At 49.2% G+C, this 20136-nt stretch overlaps 1 protein-coding gene across 1 annotated transcript in view; it reads left to right on the top strand.

Moving 5' to 3' along the window:
* The window catches only part of LOC124473002 (voltage-dependent R-type calcium channel subunit alpha-1E-like), a 28933-nt gene extending 9626 nt beyond the window's left edge, over window positions 1–19307 (top strand). The window contains exons 8-45 of the mRNA XM_047028215.1: window positions 278–331; window positions 863–946; window positions 1041–1250; window positions 1984–2096; window positions 2284–2396; window positions 2547–2678; window positions 3200–3269; window positions 3811–3928; window positions 4065–4132; window positions 4241–4308; window positions 6043–6783; window positions 6928–7277; window positions 7410–7560; window positions 7783–7912; window positions 8026–8085; window positions 8240–8346; window positions 8895–8906; window positions 9165–9261; window positions 9915–10075; window positions 10508–10645; window positions 10924–11125; window positions 11253–11417; window positions 11547–11657; window positions 11759–11839; window positions 12069–12188; window positions 12411–12476; window positions 12713–12804; window positions 13024–13198; window positions 13502–13629; window positions 13858–13954; window positions 14067–14172; window positions 14305–14412; window positions 14519–14619; window positions 14739–14845; window positions 14987–15089; window positions 16693–16831; window positions 16995–17164; window positions 17305–19307. Coding sequence (XP_046884171.1) covers window positions 278–331; window positions 863–946; window positions 1041–1250; window positions 1984–2096; window positions 2284–2396; window positions 2547–2678; window positions 3200–3269; window positions 3811–3928; window positions 4065–4132; window positions 4241–4308; window positions 6043–6783; window positions 6928–7277; window positions 7410–7560; window positions 7783–7912; window positions 8026–8085; window positions 8240–8346; window positions 8895–8906; window positions 9165–9261; window positions 9915–10075; window positions 10508–10645; window positions 10924–11125; window positions 11253–11417; window positions 11547–11657; window positions 11759–11839; window positions 12069–12188; window positions 12411–12476; window positions 12713–12804; window positions 13024–13198; window positions 13502–13629; window positions 13858–13954; window positions 14067–14172; window positions 14305–14412; window positions 14519–14619; window positions 14739–14845; window positions 14987–15089; window positions 16693–16831; window positions 16995–17164; window positions 17305–17817 — 5561 coding nt within the window. The 3' untranslated portion in view covers window positions 17818–19307. The remainder of the gene's footprint in view (window positions 1–277; window positions 332–862; window positions 947–1040; window positions 1251–1983; window positions 2097–2283; window positions 2397–2546; window positions 2679–3199; window positions 3270–3810; window positions 3929–4064; window positions 4133–4240; window positions 4309–6042; window positions 6784–6927; window positions 7278–7409; window positions 7561–7782; window positions 7913–8025; window positions 8086–8239; window positions 8347–8894; window positions 8907–9164; window positions 9262–9914; window positions 10076–10507; window positions 10646–10923; window positions 11126–11252; window positions 11418–11546; window positions 11658–11758; window positions 11840–12068; window positions 12189–12410; window positions 12477–12712; window positions 12805–13023; window positions 13199–13501; window positions 13630–13857; window positions 13955–14066; window positions 14173–14304; window positions 14413–14518; window positions 14620–14738; window positions 14846–14986; window positions 15090–16692; window positions 16832–16994; window positions 17165–17304) is intronic.
* Window positions 19308–20136: the final 829 nt, after the last annotated feature.

The following is a 20136-nucleotide window of genomic DNA, read 5'->3' as shown; positions in this document are numbered from 1 at the left end:
ATATGTAAATATACAGTTAGAATTAACTAAAATAAGGCACATAAATGACGTTTTCCCGAGTGTTAAAATGCATTGTTGCAAATATCGCAAGTCATGGTTCAGTATGTGTGTGTCTGTGTATGCGTGTGTGTAGCCTAATGCCAGCCTTTTGCATTTGACATTTTCCTTTGTACACGATGTTTGGAAGCAATTAAATCCTCATGAAATCCTCAGACTCTATTGACACTGTGTATATGGCGTGATTCTGTGTTTACCATTAATTCATTTTTTTTCACAGAGGAGGTTATGCTTGCTGAGGAGAACAAAAACTCTGGGAGGTCTGCCTTAGACGGTAGGAACATCCACACTGCCGATAAACAGCTCTGTCAACCCCTGCTTAGTACTGAGATGTTAATTTGCGTTATCTTGCTTTGTACAGTTGACCCTGTGACCTGTTTGACTGCATCCTGTTTCTCTCCCAGGAATATAAACTTCCTAAAGGGCTTATCCCCCTTCATTAACAGATCATTAACTTTCCAGAGAAAACACTGCTAAAGGACAGTCAGTTTACTCTGGTAGTTCTGGACATCATTGTTGTCTTGGTAACAGACCCGTGGCTTGGCATATGACTGCTGTGATGAAGGCTGTTTGCAAGTTTTCCTGTTGGTTTACTCCCATCTTTTTAGGTTTTAAAGCTAGGCGTATGTCCGCCATCAATATGCACTGTTTTCCTCCATTACTGTATCATTATCGTGTTGCTTCCTGGTTTGTTTTCACGCATACCATCTGGGATGGGATCATACACATCTGTTGTCCCAAGTGTTTCTACACTATGTCATTAGAGACCGGGTGTGTTTGTCTCATCATTCTCCGGACTGTGCAGTGCTGAAGCGAGCCACCAGCAAGAAAAGCGCGACGCGTCGAGGTGGTCTTGGAGACGAGAAGCATGCAGAGATGTGTACCGCAGGTGAGGACGAAGCCCCACCCACCTTCTCCCTTTCCGCCGCCTTCCGTCCGTCGTTTCTGCTCTTCCATCCTCCTTTCTGTCCATCCTCCCTCAGGAATGTCTCGAACCAGGGTCAACTTCCGTAGCGGCAGGCGTGGCCCGGCAGCGTACATGCGCCGTAAGGAGCGCATGCTGCGCATCTCCATCCGCCGCATGGTGAAGACAGACACCTTCTATTGGACCGTGCTCAGCCTGGTGGCGCTAAACACCATCTGCGTGGCCATCGTCCACCACAACCAGCCGGACTGGCTCTCCATCTTTCTCTGTAGGTCCTCAGCTTAGCTCGGCCTAATGATGACAGGCCACAGATTTGTAAGAACTAGAGAAGCTAAGGTTGATCCCAGCTTTGCTTGTCTCATGAGCAACAGGTTTGCAAGGTAGATAGACATTGAAGTCTTGTCGTGATGCTCGTTAGCATTGCTAATGCTAAGGTTATTTGTCCACGACAACTACATGCAATAGTGCCAACCTGGCCTTTTCATCTGAAGGCCTAATTTAAAAGCCTTAGACAGTCACTAGAAAATGGTGAGATGTACTACAAGTCTATTGGTTCATCCTGAGTGCTAAATAATTAGCTAAATATTTGATTTGTACGTAGAGCTCAGTGTTCACAAGTAAACACACCGCAAGGACGTTCCATCCATTAACATACCAAAACTGAGAGCTCAGCACAAATGGTTTTACTGCGTCTAGTATGAACAGAGAGTCAGGGAGAAAAGCTAAACCAGCGTGACCTCAAGTTGTTTGAGCTGAAATGTCTGGGCAGGTCTTACATTTAGTCATTTAGCAGATGCTCTTACCCAGAGCGACTTACAGTAAGTACAGGGACATTCTTCCCGAGGCAAGTAGGGTGAAGTGCCTTGCCCAAGGACACAATATCATTTTGAACGGCCAGGAATCGAACCGGCAACTTTCTGATTAATAGCCCGACTCCCTAACCGCTCAGCCATCTGACCCCGTAGATCTTGATTGGATGTTGATTTTCCGTTGCTCTCCAGACTATGCAGAGTTTGTGTTCCTTGGGCTCTTCATGGCAGAGATGTTCCTGAAGATGTACGGTCTGGGGTTCCGTCTGTACTTCCACTCCTCATTCAACTGCTTTGACTGCGGGGTGAGTCCACTCACCCCAGCTAGGGAAACGGCTGTTTGAACATCAAAAACAGACTCCATCACTAATATTCCTCAAATTGCCCTTCACTGTTGTGCTTGCTAGCGTGTCACTGGTGTGACTCCATCAAGTGACTTGACGATCTCCACGCATGTTGACCAGTTTTCCATTGCGTGTCCATCTGATTCAGGTCATCTTTGGCAGCATCTTTGAGGTCGCCTGGGGCTTCATCCGGCCTGGCATGTCCTTTGGAATCAGCGTTCTGAGAGCCCTACGACTCCTGAGGATCTTCAAGATCACCAAGTAAGTGGGACATCAGCCAGAAAGGCCTGTCTGCCATACAAGCATAATACATAATAACAAAGTTAGCTTAAAGCTGAGCCATGCTGAATTCCGCGATGACTTTCTAAATGCAGAAGGCTTGAAGCATTTCCTGTTTACTCTGTTGCCCAGGTACTGGGCCTCCCTCAGGAACCTGGTGGTGTCTCTCATGAGCTCCATGAAGTCCATCATCAGCCTGCTCTTCCTCCTCTTCCTCTTCATTGTGGTCTTTGCCCTGCTGGGCATGCAGCTCTTCGGGGGCAGGTGAGGAGTGTGTGGGAGGTGTGTATGTGGGGGGGGGGGAGGGGGGCTTTTCTCGAGGCAGAGCTGTTGACCAGCTCTCCATGCCTCAGGCCCCCGACTGGGCACTAAGGGCATGACAACGTGTTTACTCTCTCCCAAGTCTCACTTACATCCTCAGGCCTTTGTTCATGTCTACTTTGACTAATTATATGGCTTTGCGCTTTCCATGCCTTACTATGTTATGAAGCAGATCTGCATTAATGGCACGTTCTGGGGATGGAAACGACACGTCGGTAGGGGGAACAATGGATGTGTCAGCCGTGTTGTTGAGATGAGAGAGAAGGGGAAATAAATGTCGCGTCTGGACAGAAATAGCTCCACCTCTTCTCTTCTGGCCTCTCCCTCCTTCCCAGTTATACTCTCTCTCTCTTTTTCCCTCCCTCCTTCCCCCCTCTCTCGCTCTCCCTCTCTCTTTCTCTCTCTCTCTCTCTTTCTCTCTCTGTCTCTCTCTCTCTCTCCACCTCTCTCTCTCTTCCCTCTAGGTTCATCTTTGAAGATTACACTCCCACCAACTTTGACACGTTTCCAGCTGCCATCATGACAGTGTTTCAGGTTTGGCTTCCACAGAGCATTTCCTTCTCTCCCTCTCCCTCATTCTCTCCCTGGCTCTCCCCTCCACATGACACATTGCACCCTGGGATACTTCTCACCCCAGGCAAAGATTAAACAACCTAGCTTGGCTTCATCTCGCCCTCCCCCTCCCCTTCTACTACCATCCTACACATCCACAAACGTATGCACATCGATGTCAGAAAGCTGAAACATGAAAGAGTGTGGGCGCCATACACTAGAAATCTCTGGAACATGATTTCCGGAGTCGATCAAATGTTCTTTGTACAGTGGTTGTGGAATGTTGGCAACAGCTTATTGTGTTCCTTTCTCTGTCTCATATTGTGAATATTCTGCGGTCATCTACGCAGTTAATGTTTTTTGACATGCAGTTTAAACAAGCAGATAGGATTTTGAGTAGACCAAGTCTTCCTTATGCATATTAAGTGTACACATCCAAAGTATGTTGATGTCTTGTGTTTTTGAGGCAGATTTTGGTCAAGATTTGTCCAGTTGTTGACTGAGGTTGTGTGTTTGTCTGCAGATTCTGACCGGTGAGGACTGGAATGAGGTGATGTACAATGGGATCAGGTCCCAGGGAGGCGTGCAGTACGGCATGTGGTCGTCCATCTACTTCATAGTCCTCACTCTGTTTGGGAACTGTATCTTTAATCGGCTCCATTAACTTCTATATTTAGCCTAGTTAGCATTAGGTCGCTGGGTGGCCTGTGTTAGCTTGTTAGCGAGGTCTTCTTACGTAAGTGTGCACTGTTGGCTCCTTGACCAGACTGTGAACAGATACATTGCTGAATGTGTTCTTGGCCATTGCTGTGGACAATCTTGCCAATGCACAGGAACTGACCAAGGTGTGTGTGGTTTATTGGTGGAAAGCATCACTTATATTCTCTGGCTTGCCCTCCTATGCTGCTGCAGATGGATAGCAGTAACTCCATTGTCGTTCTCCTCTTTGGCAGGATGAAGAGGAGGAAGAGGAGTTTTTAAACCACAGATATGCTCGGGGCAAAGCCTGTCCGATGTCTGAGTAAGTCATCAGTTTACATCCACCAGAACCACACCTCGCCCTCTCACTGCACTCACAATAAGTCACTGGATGAATATATTTTGATATTGACATTTTGTGTCAAATTACCACTACCACTTTTTCGTAAATGGAACCATTTGATTTTACACTGAAAATGTGACTCTTAATATGCTCATCTAACATTTCTTTTTGTGAGTTTATGAGTGTGGGTTCCTGCTACCTATTTTATGAAAGAGATTTCAAAAGATTGATTCATGAGGGATTATGTCTCTCATCGACACAGCACGCGTTGTTGGTCTAGACCAAGCACAGCACCGCCACAATATGAGAAAATACTTTCTTGATATGTTATAGTTTCTTTATATTTATCCTCAGCGTACACGTGCATCCGGTTAGCCTGCCTGATATTCTGGTGTCTATGGAAACAACAGAATAGTTGCATGTGGAACTGATAACTCAAGAGGCCTGCTATGAATGAACGTGTCCTTGCCTGATGAAAAACGCATGACACTGCACACTACCTCAGAGTAATGAGGGAAACCCTTTGTGCCTGTTGCATTGTTGAATGACTGACAAGGCAGCACCTGTGTTAATAGCTTACAGGGAATTTTCTCCTTAGTGGTTTGGCTGAATCTGACTTTTCCCCCCTCCACAAACCTCCCTGTTTGTCTATTTGTTCCAGATCACTGCACTAGTCTTCTAAAGGGAATATACAGCCAATAAATACAGTGTTGATTGATTACATTTCGCTGTTCAGCCAGATAAGCTTTGAGTGAGAGTAATGTTAATGTTAGGAAGGTAAGTGGTATCGAGGAGAGAAGATGAAATAGTTATACCCCACTGTCATTGTTATTGGCAGTGCCCCTTAATGTGCCATGTGTTTGTTACATATATGAGTGTTAGTCCTGTATGTTTCAAGGCTGTTAATGTGGTGCTCTTGATAAACGCCCTCCAGGTGAAATGCTGCTTCCATCCCACTGTCTTGTTATTGTATACCTGTTAAGTGACACTTACCAAAATATTTACATGCACATATGACATAAGTATTATATATTTACTGCATTCATTCTTATTAATTTATCAATGTAGCAAAGGCTGCTTTAGTTCAAAGGAATTGCACGTTGATAGTTCCCTAAAATAAATAAGAACTATACCTTGAGTTCATTCCACAAACAATGAATTTAGCATGTAAGTCATTTCCACTTCAGGCTAGACCTACACTTGTTTTGGATGGTGTCCCAAGGATTGTTCTGTGTCTGTTCAAAAACTCTAATGTCTTGTTTTCAACCAATCACTCATTGATTACATGGACAACAAAAGGGTCTGAATACGAGTAAGTACAGTTGTCTGTCCGCTTGGCTCCTAATTTCTCTCTTTAATTTCCCTTACCTGAGTAGAAAAGTGGATTTTTCTAGACCTCACAGTTTCCCTACGTTTATCCTGCACTCTTTTTGTTCTTGTGTGTTTTAATTTAATCGTGACCCTTCTTCCCAGGTATTTTCATATTTTGAGATTTTGGATGTCCCTGTTGTGTTATTTGCTGTGATAAACAAATTATTTTTACACCTGCATTTGATCCATCTCAAGTTCTGTTTATGAACAACTGATGGTTAACTTTGTAGTTCTGATAGAATTCAGTTGTGACTGACTGCATACAGTATTGACTGTGTTTGAATGGAAGGCTGTGTGTTGGGCCCGTTGCTGCCCCCTAGTGACGGTCTGTATGCTTGTCAGGAGGAGGAGACGGCCCTACCTGTACAGGAAGCGAGCTATCCACCGAGGGCGGCCCGCCTTCCCCGAAGACGAGGAGAGCGGTGGGGGAGGCGGAGACGAGGCCCCTCTCAACAGCACCAACGCCTTCTCCAACCGGCGTGAGAGGAGACGCAAGGTCAACATGTCCGTGTGGGAGCAAAGAGCCAACCAGCTGCGCAAGCGCCGTCAGATGGACAGCCAGGAGGTGCTGTTCAGCAGCCCCACGGAGGACACCGTCGAGACCCCCACCAGCACCCACCACGCCCCCACCCTCTCCCCGGACGCCAGCCCCGGACACCTGCCCGAGTCGCCCATGTCGGTGGCCATGCCCCTGCCGGAGCCCCCCATGTCGGTGGCCATCCCTCTGCCCGAGCCCCCGGACTCCGTCCCTCTCATGACGCTGACCGAGGAGAGGGCGGGCGGGGTCAGCCACCGGCCCGCCGGCGGGGGCAGGCACAGGGTGGGGCGCAAGTTCCGCCCGGGCCCCGAGGAGGGGGCGAGAGTCCGGAGGCACCGCCACCGCGAGGCCAGGGCCGAGGCCAAGAGCAGAGAGTCTCCTCACGAGGGGGCCAGCCGCTCCGTCAGCAGGGAGAGGAAGGTTCCGGAGGAGAGGGAGGAGAAAGAGGAGAGAGATCCCACTGAAGTGGAGGGGGGGGAAGCCCAGGATGAGGGCGGAGTCTGTGCCATGAACCCTTACGGAGATATGGCAGAAGATCCTCACCGGTAAGATAGCTATAGCATTGATCTAATGAGGCTTAAAGGGAATATACAAATCCTAAAACTGAACTTAAGGCTGAAAATGCAATTCAAATGAGATGCTCCATGAGATTGTCTGTCCTGGTTGATGAAGAAACCCCTCTTTTCCAGGGCGAGCATCCCTGATCCCCCTCTGAGCGAACGCCTCCCTGGGTCTCCGCCCGCGCTGCTGCTGGACTGTGTCCAGACGGAGCAGAGCGAGCTGGGGGAAGCCGGCCTGTACGAGCCCCAGGCCCAGAACCAGGAGCCAGCCTCGGAGCCAGCCTCGGAGCCAGCCTCGCAGCCAGCCTCGGAGCCAGCCTCGGAGCCAGCCTCGGAGCCAGCGGAGCCCAGTGGAGGCAGTGACTCGGAGAACAACCCTGCCTCCCTCAACAGAGAGGGGCCGGGCCCCGAGGGCCCCGAGGACAGCGTGGTGATAGAGATGTCTACCCAACCCCTCCTGGAGCTCAGCCACACGACAGGTACAACCCCCTCCCCACCTCCACCCCCATCCCACCCCCACGCCCTCGTCTCTATGACACATCGGAACCTCTGCTCTCCACAATCTGCCTCCAGGCGACTGAGCCCTTGGGTTCTGTGTTTCTGTGTCTCAGTCAACAGCAAGGTGGAGCTGGAGGCCTTCCAGCCGTGCGGGCGGGGCAAGGACGAGGACGCAGCGCTGACGGAGGAGGAGGAGGAGGAGACAGCCCTCGCGCTCAAAGCCGTCCTCCCCGACAGCATGTTCATCTTCAAGTCCACCAACCCGTAAGAGCCTTCAAGATCAGCTCCGCGTCACACCAACCATCCGGCCCATCCCGGCCCCCCCCCCCCCCCCTAGGACCACTCACAAACTTAGCAGCGTTGTATCGGCTCGAACGCTCACGGTCACGGGCTGCGCGTCGGGCACAGAATGTCCGTTCGCGGTCGTGAGACACGGCGCGTGTGGCTTGGTGACGGACGTTGACCCCCCTCGCGTCTTTTCCCCAGGATCAGGCGTATCTGTCACTACGTGGTGACCCTGCGCTACTTTGAGATGACCATCCTGCTGGTCATTGTGGCCAGCAGCATCGCCCTGGCTGCTGAGGACCCCGTCTGCACCAACTCTGAACGCAACAAAGTGAGACGTTGTCCAGTGGAGCGTTTACCAACCAAGATCATCCTCCTCATCCTCCTCATCATCAGCCTGCGTGGTTTTTCTCTCATGGGTGAAACTGTGTTGTCGTTCCACAGGTCCTCCGCTACTTCGATTACGTCTTCACTGGAGTCTTCACCTTCGAAATGATCATCAAGGTGGGCCGTGGGAGGAAAATTCCAAGCGGCGCGCCCAAATGAAAACCGCTTGCACTAACCACGAGCCGTTGTTCTGCCGTTCTGCATGTGTGTGTGTGTGTGTGTGTGCGCCTGTCCCCGTGGGTGTCTATGTGGGGGTTGTGTGTGTTCCTAGATGATAGACCAGGGCCTGATTCTGCACGACGGCTCCTACTTCCGTGACCTGTGGAACATTCTGGACTTCATCGTGGTGGTGGGAGCGCTCATCGCCTTTGCTCTGACGTGAGTCCCAGCCCCCGCAGGGTGACTAATGTCTGACTCACTACAGCACTCCTGCAGTAGCTCTTGCGCACGCAGTGAACCGCACACGCGCCCATGCAAGTTTTTCATCGACATCCAAACATTTTGTGTGAGGCGCAGTAAACCCCAAGGTTACGTAAGAGTTAGTTTTCCATGCGTTCTTGAATCTACTAATGTGAAGACAGCAGAGGAATCTTTATCTCAATGCGTATGCATGTTCATTATATTTCCGTTTTGAGGTATTACAGGGTTTATTGACATGTTTTGGACTTGACATTTGATCACCTCCAAGGGCCGAAACCTTTTGATTTCAATTTGATTTACTTTTGAACCAAATCCCCTGTGAACTGTCTCTTTTTTGAGGACCCTTGTGCCATTTCCTTGCCATGTGCCCTAAATAACATGTGTGTGTTGATTTCTCTGTTGTGAATATAACTGTGATCCTCTGAGCTGTGCTCACGGTTGATCTCTCTTTATGCCTTGATTTCTCTGTTGTTCCTGTGGATTGTATCTCTGTTGGGGGCTTCCAGGAATGTGATTGGGTAAAAGCATATTCCTCTCCCATACACCTTTCAAACACATCTCTCTTTAACTGGCCAATAACCTTCTGTATGTCTTAACACTTGTGGTTAAACATAATACCCTTTTATGCTCAGTAAACTCTCAAATCTGTATGAATGCAGTGTCTGTATGTGTGTGTGTGTGTGTGTGTGTGCATGTGTGTGCATACATAATGCATACACTGTAAACGTAGACTTCGTCGCTGGTATGTTCACACCAGTTTGCTCGCTACTTTGCAGGAATAACAAAGGCAGGGACATCAAGACCATCAAGTCCCTCAGAGTGCTGCGGGTCCTCCGGCCTCTGAAGACCATCAAGAGGCTCCCCAAACTTAAGGTCCGTCACGTCCACCTGCCAACACCCACAGCTCCTCCACTGGCCATGATATAGACACATGATGTGACGAGCAAAGCCTCCGTCTTTTTGCTGGTTTCATGTTCCTCGTCATCCTCTGCTTCCTCCTCCGTCCCCCTCCCTTTTTCTCCTCCTCTTCCTCCACCTTCTCCTCCCCCTCACTCGCCCCCTCTGTCTTCTCTGTGTTTCCTCCCTTTCCTCCCTCTTTCTACTCCTCGTCCCCCCCCCCGTCCTTCCTCTACCTCGGTCTGTTCCTCCTCCCTCTCCCCCTCTGTCCTCCTCTCTCTCCCCTTCTGTCCTCCTCTCTCTCCCCCTCTGTCCTCCTCTCTCTCCCCCTCTGTCCTCCTCTCTCTCCCCTTGTGTCCTCCTCCTCTCTCTCCCCCTCTGTCCTCCTCTCTCTCCCCCTCTGTCCTCCTCTCTAATCCCCTTGTGTCCTCCTCCTCTCTCTCCCCCTCTGTCCTCCTCTCTCTCCCCCTCTGTCCTCCACCCTCTCCCACCCTCTGTCCACCTCCCTCTCCCCCTCTGTCCTCCTCCCTCTCCCCCTCTGTACTCCTCATCCCTCTCCCCCTGTGTCCTCCTCCTCCCTCTACCCCTCTGTCCTCCTCCCTCTCCCTCTGTATCCTCCTCCTCTCCAGGCTGTGTTTGACTGTGTGGTCACCTCCCTGAAGAACGTGCTGAACATCCTCATCGTCTACCAGCTGTTCATGTTCATCTTCGCTGTCATCGCTGTGCAGCTCTTCAAGGGGAAGTTCTTCTACTGCAACGACGGCTCCATGAACACCGAGAAGGAGTGCCAGTGAGTGGCTGTCCACCGCACAAACACTTTCTCTCTTTCTGTCTCACACACACACACACACGTATACACAGGCGCACACACTCACACATTCATGTACACACATTAACACACACAACTATATATTTATATATATATACAAAAGCCCCCTACTTCTCACCACTTACCTTAACCCACACATTCCGGAACAAACATGCACTTCACACACTCTCATATTCTGTCACTCAAAATCTATTTCGGTGCACTGTAACATCCACTCATAAACCCACAAAGCTTAGATGACCTGTATCCCATCAATGGTCCTCCACGCTAACCTAATTCCTCCCATATTAAAATGCCATACTATTTTGGAGCTAGCACCACATAAAGGGAGGTTGAATTAAAACGTTGTGAATGGAATGATTGGTTGCCTTGGGCCCTCTCTGGTCCCTACAGAGGATACTACATCGACTACAGCCGAGACAAGAAGGAGGTGAAGAGGAGGGAGTGGAAGAGACATGAGTTCCACTATGACAGCGTGTGCTGGGCCCTGCTCACGCTCTTCACCGTGTCCACTGGAGAAGGCTGGCCTCAGTGAGTCCCCTCGCGCCCCTCCCCTCTCCTCACTGACACGGACCAGCCACGTCTTCTTGTATTTCTCGAGCCCAAGCGGTGATTTCAGAGGTTTGGGTTTTTCTCCTTCGATGTTGTGTGACATGTTTGCTTGTTGTCTCTTTCCCCGCCGTCCTCGCACTCTCTCCTTCCCTGTGTCGCCACCTTCCCCCCCCCCCCCTCCCTCCCTCCCCCCCTCCCTACCTCCCCCCCTCCCTTCCCTCCCTCCCCTCCCCTCCCTCCCTCCCTCCCTCCCCCAGGGTCCTGCAGCACTCGGTAGACGTGACGGAGGAGGATCGGGGTCCGAGCCGGGGGAACAGGATGGAGATGTCGGTCTTCTACGTGGTGTACTTTGTGGTGTTCCCCTTCTTCTTCGTCAACATCTTCGTGGCCCTCATCATCATCACCTTCCAGGAGCAGGGGGACAAGATGATCCAGGAGTGCAGCCTGGAGAAGAACGAGGTAAGGGGCCGTCGGAGCGTCTCGGTTCCTTTCCTTCCGCTATAGACTGATTTGACATTTGAAGCTGCGCTGATTGACGGATGGTTTGATTTTCACCCCTGTCCCTCCCCCCTGCCCCTCACCTCAGAGGGCATGCATTGACTTTGCCATCAGCGCCAAGCCCCTGACCCGCTACATGCCGCAGAACCGGCAGACCTTCCAGTACCGGCTCTGGCACTTTGTGGTGTCGCCATCCTTCGAGAACACCGTGCTGGTCATGATCGCCCTCAACACTGTGGTCCTCATGATGAAGGTAGTCTGATAAATCAGCATCCAGTCTGTGATGTCAGAGCTGTGTGAGGTCAGAGCTGTGTGATGTCAGAGCTCCAAGGTGCCGTGGTTCCCAGTCCTAACCCTGCCGTGTTGTCGTGCTCCTGTCCAGTATCACTCGGCCCCGGCGGCCTACGATGCCGTCCTGAAACATCTCAACACAGCCTTCACTGTGCTCTTCTCCCTGGAGTGCATCCTGAAGATCATGGCTTTTGGATTCGTTGTAAGCAGCAGAACAATTGTCAGGATTTGAACCGTCAGGTGAGGTCAGTCGATCGATAGGGAGTTTTCATGGTCGACTCTTGTTTACGTGCTTTCCTACAGAACTACTTTCGAGACACCTGGAATATATTTGACTTCATCACGGTGCTGGGCAGCATTACGGAGATAGTTGTGGATTTGCAGGTGAGATGTTGTATCACTGAGGTAATGTTATCCCTAAGGGGTTTTGAATGCAAATAATATTTACAGAAATGTATATAATATAAATGATGTATAAATTCCCATGATTTTAATCAAATGTAGCATATCTCTACCTTGATAACCCACTTTCTCATTCTCTCCCTCCGTCTTTCTCTCATACCATTTCTTCCTCCCTCCTCTCTCCATCTCCCGTGATCTGCGCTGCATCAAGTCTGTCAACACGTTCAACATGAGTTTCCTGAAGCTGTTCCGAGCAGCCAGGCTCATCAAGCTGCTGAGGCAAGGCTACACCATCCGCATCCTTCTATGGACCTTTGTGCAATCCTTCAAGGTCAGACGGGTTCATGCGCTCAGTTCACAAAAACTAAAAACAAACCCTGAATGTGAAGGAAAACGACCAACGGTCAACTGGTGCAGGCTTTCCTATGTTGTCGTATCTCCAGCAGAGGGCAGTGTTCTGTATTGAAGTCTTTGGTTGTTGTCAGAGATGTTTTTATGAGAAGAAACGTTTGCTTTTCGTCCCAATCAGCTGTGTGTTCCTTCTGCTCTCCAGGCTCTCCCTTATGTCTGCCTGCTCATAGCCATGCTCTTCTTCATATACGCCATCATTGGAATGCAGGTACAGTCAAAACCAGATCAGAAGAGAGAAAACATATATCTCTACCAAACAACCCGCTTTGGGACAGATTGTACAGAACGATAAAAGAAACCCCATAGTCTGTGGTAGACCCAATCAGCAGGTAGATGTTGTCAGTAAATTGACTGTGAACGTTGAGAAACGCGTGGGCGTTCCAGATGTGCAAGGGGTGACCTAGCTACCTCACTGTACGCTGCTCTCCTCTGACCCTGCTCAAGGTGTTTGGAAACATCAAGCTCAATGACGAGAGCCACATCAACCAACACAACAACTTCAAGACCTTCTCCGGTGCTCTGATGCTGCTGTTTAGGTAGGGCAGCAGTGAATCACCGTCGCTGGCCAATCAGGTCAGGTTCAGAAGATTCCGGTCAAAAAGCGTCATGCTTTTATATTCTGTGTAAGAAAAAGGCTGTAACACACGCACAGAGGGGCCAAGTTGACGCAGAAGGGAGTTGGGAATTGCTTTACCTTTCATCTGCTGATTGATTGATTGATCAGTTGATTGATTGATTGGCTGTGTAATTGACAGGAGTGCGACAGGGGAGTCTTGGCAGGAGATCATGTTGTCGTGTCTGGGGGGGCAGGAGTGCGAGCCAGACCCCTCCCTGGCCCCCCTCACCATGTCTCCAGACCACGAGGGGGGCTGTGGCACTGAGTTTGCCTACTGTTACTTTGTCTCCTTCATCTTCTTCAGCTCCTTCCTGGTGAGAGACACGCTCACACACACAATCACATAGATCCACACAATCACACAAACACATTTAGACGTTTTCATTTAGCAGGCATGTTTATCCAAACTGACTGAAGTTATAAATAGTGCAAATAGTATGTGAATAAGTGAACAGTTTTAACAGTTACAGTGGTTAATGCCAAGGAACAGGCTGTTTTACGAGACAGAGTGCAACAACATTCTCTCAATTACAACACTGGATATATTTGCAGATACATTTGCAGAACAATTTACATTAACTGTTTAGACTCTTTCCAATTGTGTGCTGTTTGTGCAGATGCTGAATCTGTTTGTGGCTGTCATCATGGATAACTTTGAGTACCTGACCAGAGACTCCTCCATCCTTGGCCCTCATCACCTGGATGAGTTTGTCCGCATCTGGGGAGAGTTTGACCGAGCTGCCTGGTGAAGGAACCACTGTGCACACACACACTCAAACACACACACACACACTCTCAAATATAAACTCAAATACACACACACACACACACAAACACTCAAACACACACACACACACACACACTCACTCTCAAATATACACTCAAAAACACACAAACACACACAAACACACACACAAACACTCAAACACACACACACTTTAACTTCTCTCCTTCTCCTGCTGTGCTGTCTCAGTGGCCGTATCCACTACACAGCCATGTATGAGATGCTCACACACATGTCCCCCCCACTGGGCCTGGGGAAGAAGTGTCCTGCCAAGGTGGCCTACAAGGTGAGGCAGAACCCCATCCACGTGTTGGAGCTACTGTCAAGGTGACCGTCTGCATCTCCTCACGTTGACCCTTTCTCTTTTGTGGTCTCTCTCTCCCTTTCTCTCTCTGTAGAGGCTGGTGTTGATGAACATGCCAGTGGACGAGGACATGTCCGTCCACTTCACCTCCACGCTCATGTCGCTCATCCGCACTGCCCTGGAGATCAAAATCGCGAGAGGTCAGGTGTCGTTTCAACCACGCGAGGAAATACCCTTCCGCTTTGTGGGAGTTGTAGTTCCTATCATGAACAGTATATCACAAGTAATAGGATTCTAGGACTACAGAATAGTGTATGGTTGTGTGTGTTCAGGAGGGGAGGACCGCATAGCCCTGGACACTGAGCTGCAGAAGGAGATCAGTGTCATCTGGCCATATCTGTCTCAGAAGACGCTGGACCTGCTGGTGCCCATCAATAAAGGTCTGCAGCACATCGCTGACCCAGCAGGAAGTCTCGACCAGAGACGCAGGCATTGACCAGACTGTTGTGTGTGCCTGTGTCTTTGTGCGGTCCATTTCTCTTCCAGACACTGACATGACCGTTGGGAAGATATATGCCTCCATGATGATCATGGACTACTTCAAGCAAAACAAAGCCAAGAAGCTGAGACAGCAAGTGGAAGCGCAGGTCAGCTACGTCACACACACACACATCATCTGTCATTTTTGGAGAAGATTGTGTCTCTCGAGTGGGGGGCGGTCAGGGTTAGGAGAAAGGCCGAATATTGTGTTGCCTGGTCTCTGCAGAAAAGCAGTCTGATGTTCAAAAGTCTGGATGCCTCCACCCTCCCAGAGGACATCCTGTCCAACACCCAGCCCCTGTCGCTCATGCCCCACAGCGCTGGGTCGGCACTGTGAGTTCACCCTCTGTGTGTGTGTGTGTGTCTGGGGTTTACACAACAGCGTGTGTGTGTGCGTGTGAGCGCAGGCACATTTGTACCCTATAGCGTGAGTACTTGTTTGGGTCTTCCTCTAAGTCTCCTGTTCCTCTGCAGAACCAGGGGAGGCTTTGTGGCCCTGAGTCCCATCTCCCCCCAGGAGCTACTCTGCATGAAGCCTCTAACTCCAGACCTGGACACCAGCCAGGAGCTCTCGGGGGTGAGGCGCCCAGACTAGACCCAAACACGACACACATCCCATCGTCTCGACCACCTCACACACTGGGACAACTAGTACAAGACTTAACCAACAAACAAACGAGGCAGCCGTAGAAGAGAGTCGAGCTACTCAGTCATGTGAATGAGTGACTTATCTAGCAACGTGATAAGATGACAACCTCCATGCCGAAACCTTGCTTCAACACTGTCATCTTTCGAGAGATTCTCTTGAAGCAACGCCTTGATAATATGCACCTAGACTGGGTCTAACGTCTGTTTAGGGTGCTGATGTTGACTTTCTGTTCCAGTGCTTTTCCAAAAAACGACATTCTTGTATTATTTTTGTCCCGTGCAACGTTAACCCAGCGACATTCGGAAGTGCGGCCAAATTGCTGTGCTGACCGTGCTCTCTGGTTGAACTGGCCTGCAGTGTTTACCCAGGGATCTGTCAAGTTTCACTTCAGATATTGGTGTTTGTCTTCCACTGTTTTCAACTTCTGCCATGGAGTATTGTGACTGGCTTGGAGGCAGGCCGATTTGTTTGGCTCGTGCTGATGGCCAGGTGCATGCCTATGGATCCCAGAGGCCCCTGTGTCGTTCCTTACCCCTATATTGATGTAGCGATGCGCTTCTGTTGCTGTTGCTCTGCTGTTCCTGTGTCCAGTCTCTCTCTTGTATACCGTCTCACCATCGGTTGCTGCTTCCCCCTAAACCCATTTCCACCTGGGTTCAGCCGGCTTGTTGTCGTCGGTTCTGTCTCTCTCTGGCTGGAATGGCTTCTTACTGAATGGCCCACTGTTCCTCCATGCACCCGTAGGTTGTCTCTGGAGAATATACATATATGGGATACGTAATACACCCGTAGCGAGCTTCTCTTCTCGCCCTCTCGACCACGCCCCAGCTGTAAACCCTTTCCTGGGAACCGAGAAACAGAGAGCGCCCCACATACGGACCAGCCTGACGTGTCCCATGTCTTCCCTCTGTGTGTGCTCACCTAGGTGGGGGGGTGCAGTGGGTTGACTTGGGGCCCACTGGAGCTCCCTTTGGGTAGGGGCCTGTGTGTGCGAGCCTCCTCCATGCCCCGCCTGGCTGTAGACCCACAGGTACTGCCCCTCTGAACACGCACACACACCTCCAGGGACCCAGCCGACTCTGGCCCCCGCGCCCCGGATGTGCATGAGTGTGGGACCAGGACCGGGACTGAACTCTGGGGGTCCCTCGGAGGGAAATCAGAAAGGGTTTTTTTTGTGTCTCGGTGTTTGGATGCCTGTCGAGGGGTCGTTCGGGGGGCTTTTTGTTTTCCATTGTTAGTGGCTTGAAGACGATGTTTGGGGTCAGGTTACCGTTCGACCTGACATTTAGGTTTTGGTCTCCAAACATGAGCAAGCTGAGCATGGGGATGGATAGAATTGGTCAGTGGTTTCCCCTGCAACAGGGAGCCTCCATGTGAGGATTGAAATGCTGCATGGATCTAAGTATGCAGAACTCATACAGAGTCCTAAAACCATTGTTCCTCCTGTGTTCTGTGGCCTTTGGCTGTCTCTCCCTCCGTATTGTATGTGTGCGTATGTTTGTCTGTGTGCGTGTGTGTGTGTGTGGTACAGAAGGATATGTCTGGGGGCTCTTTGAAGCGCTCCTTATCGACCATCGCTGACCAGCGGGTGAACGGCCTGTGGCAGGACGAGGAGAAGAGCAGCCCTGAGAGGCTGTACCGACCGCGCCACAAGAGCTACAAGGCTGCAGGTCAGTTGTCCCCGGACAGCCCCAAACGATCCCCGGACACGAGTCATAACAGAACTCGCGACGCTGCAGGTTTTTTTTATTTGTATTTGACCTCATGGAATGATATATGACTCTCACACTCCCCTGCTCCCCCCCCCCCCCCCCCCCCCCCCCCCCTGTGTAGTCTCGCGCTCGGACCACTGGCAGCAGGGGGGCAGGGACAAGGAGCGCGGGCGCTCCAAGGAGCGCCGTCACCTCCTTTCCCCGGACGCGTCCCGCTGCAACTCGGAGGAAAGAAGTCAGCAGCCGTCCCTCTCTTCCAGCGTGGAGCGGACACACCCTCTGGACAAACAGGTACCAGAGGGTGTACCATGAGACGGCAACCTAAATCGAGAATTGACTCGCTGTCATATGTGACCGAAATTGGCGTCATTCGACGGTTTGAGCTCTTTTAACTTGTGTCTGTGTGTGTGTGTGTTTGTGTGTGTGTGTAGGGCAACAGTTCAGACAGCCCGGTACCCTCCACGTCTGAGTCTAGCACCCCTAGTGGCCGGCGGCCTCTGTCCCAGACGCCCACGCGCTCCCACCCGCACGTCTCCTACTCCCCTCTGGTGTGTCGCACGCACCCCTCCATGGGCCAAGACGAGCTCGGCAGCCCAGAGACCCAGAGGCGCGGGGAGCCGTCCTGGGGGCACGGAGACAGGGCCTCAGGGAAGGGACAGAGTGGGGCAGGCTTCCGGCGCTCTCCCCCTCGTCGCTATCCATCGGAGCCCTACTTGGCCATGCAGGAGGACGACCACAGCCCCGACCCCTCCGGCCACATGGAGACCCTCACCTTTGAGGCGGCCGTGGCCCACAGTTTGGGACGCGCCAACACCGTCAGCTCGGCCCACCCGCGCTCGCGGACCGGCTGGCAGGTCCCCAACGGACACTTCCGGAAACGGCTGGCACAAACGGTCTCTGTCACAGGCCCCCTCAGCGACACGGAGGAGGATGACAGGTGCTAGGAAGAGGAGGGGGCATGAAGAAGCTGCTAGGGACAAGCCTTCTACTGGGATGCTGAGGAGGGACACTGTCATTATTAATGCAAACAAAACTATGGTTTTCACCCCTTGAAAGTGGAATCATATTGAAATTCACACAGTGAAGGACTATTTATTTGATAACTACTCTGTATAAATAGTCATAATAAAAACCTTGAATAGCCTTTGATATACAGTAAAAAAAAATATGAAATGAAAGGATAGAAATGTGGTTCATGTCAATAGGAATTGCCATTTCTGAAGGTGTTTCTCTAACATTGATTCAGTGTTGCTCTTAACAGTGTGTGTGTGGAGTGTGTGAATTTGTTACTATGTGCAAAATAATGAGAAACAATAACTTTTAAAGCCATGGTTTTGTAAATACATGTGATTTGTCATACAATTACCTGAAAGATATATGTGGCCATATAGAAGGAGTTTCATACCAGTTTAACTGGCAACATATAAAGGATCTATTATGTTGGTTAACTGTTTAATACTATTTGTAAAGCTTGTTTGGAGCAGAAACCTGTTGGAAGAACAGTTCTGTGTGTTTCTGCCTCGGCCTGCCCCTTGGTTTTTGTCATTTGTTGACATTTAATCACAAAGGGAATTGGCCAAAGCAGGAACAGATTTGCAAAAATGCTGTGAATACCGAAATGTTTCAAAAACTGTCAGTTACTGACATTTTTGTCATCAGTTTGACATATTTCTTGTCCCTTTAGACTCTATTGTCAGCAATAAATGGTTTCTATGCTTGTTTTTCACCAAGCAGTCAATCAATCACCCCCGACACCTTCACAAAATTACGTAATTGGCTTCTATAGCAGTATGCATCCTTCACAAAGAACCAAACTGTGATTTTTCAGCTGGGCTACACCGGAACAAATAACAGAAACTGGCTTAGGAGCATTGTTGATCAAGTGACATGAGCAAGCACATTTCTTTTTGTTCCTTGGACTTTTCTTGTTTCTGGTTTTATTTTTGGCTATTTCCCAATGCCCATTAGTTATTATCTTTAGAGAATATGGTACAGCTTAATTACCATTTTATATTCCGCAACATTGCACAATTATTTCATAAAGCATATTGTGCAATGTAGATGTATGTTTTTTCCCTCCTTTTGATTTAGCCTGTTTCATTCTGGATAATTCCATCTGCAAATGTTTACCTTGCATTTTCTTTCCACAATGTGAATATACTGTATGAATTAAAACACACAGAGACTGTAGAAAGATGTTTTAACACAACACATTAATTTACGTGTTGAGATGGTTTACTAATAATGTACAGTACAAATATGCTATAAGATGTAGAGAAAACACACTTAAACTCACCTGCTTTAAAAGGAATAGAGGGGTGTATGGAATGTTACTTAAAGGTTGTAAATGTTTTATTTGCCTGTAAAGGGTAATTGTGAAACTCACTTAACCAAAAACACTAATTGAATCAAATGTTCATGGAATGCAAATAGTTGTTTGGTTTATATGTGTATAATAGTTGTATATATGAATTAAAAAAAATCTCATGCAACATTTTTATAGTGATTTTCATTCAGTTGTCATTAGAAGATTGTTATATATTTCTTTTTATTTGTATTGCTCGTTAGTTATAGGAAAGGAAAGGGGGGTGGACCTTAACAATTCTTGACTTTATTAAGGAAATGCAGTAACCATCACTGTCAGATGCAAGGTCAAAAGTGGATTGTGTCACATCCTTGTGCTTCATGCATCATTAGAACACACAATTTGTTATCAAGGTTTGCCACTTCCATTCAATTAATTAACTCAATAAGTTGTGGAACACCAGCAAAGTACTTAATCAAACATTCAGAAAAGTCATTGCCTTTAGATGTAAGAAAAGTAATCTATAAAACATGAAAGGTAAACATGAAATTATATCTGTAAACTTACAAACTCCATGTAAGGACTATAAATTCATATATATTTCATATTTGTTCAGTTCGTATCATCTCCTTTTTCTTGCTCAAAATGTACTAGTTCTAAATATGATATATTATATTTTAGGTATATTTTAGTATGACACAAGGGCATGCTTTTTTGTCAGTTGGCCCAATATCCCCGGCCTATATGTGTGTATGTATAAATATGTGTGTGTAAGAGTTTCTCCTGCATCCAGAGTCTGTAGCCTCCCCTGTGATCCTGCCTCCAGAGTCTGCAGCCTCCCCTGTGATCCTGCCTCCAGAGTCTGCAGCCTCCCCGTGATTCTGCCTCCAGAGTCTGCAGCCTCCCCTGTGATCCTGCGTCCAGAGTCTGCAGCCTCCCCTATGACCCTGCCTCCAGA

This window comes from Hypomesus transpacificus, chromosome 10 (genome assembly GCF_021917145.1).
Source record: "Hypomesus transpacificus isolate Combined female chromosome 10, fHypTra1, whole genome shotgun sequence".
Classification (NCBI taxonomy): domain Eukaryota; kingdom Metazoa; phylum Chordata; class Actinopteri; order Osmeriformes; family Osmeridae; genus Hypomesus; species Hypomesus transpacificus.
Note: the sequence above shows the minus strand (reverse complement) of the source record. Positions and strands in the feature narration are given on the sequence as shown.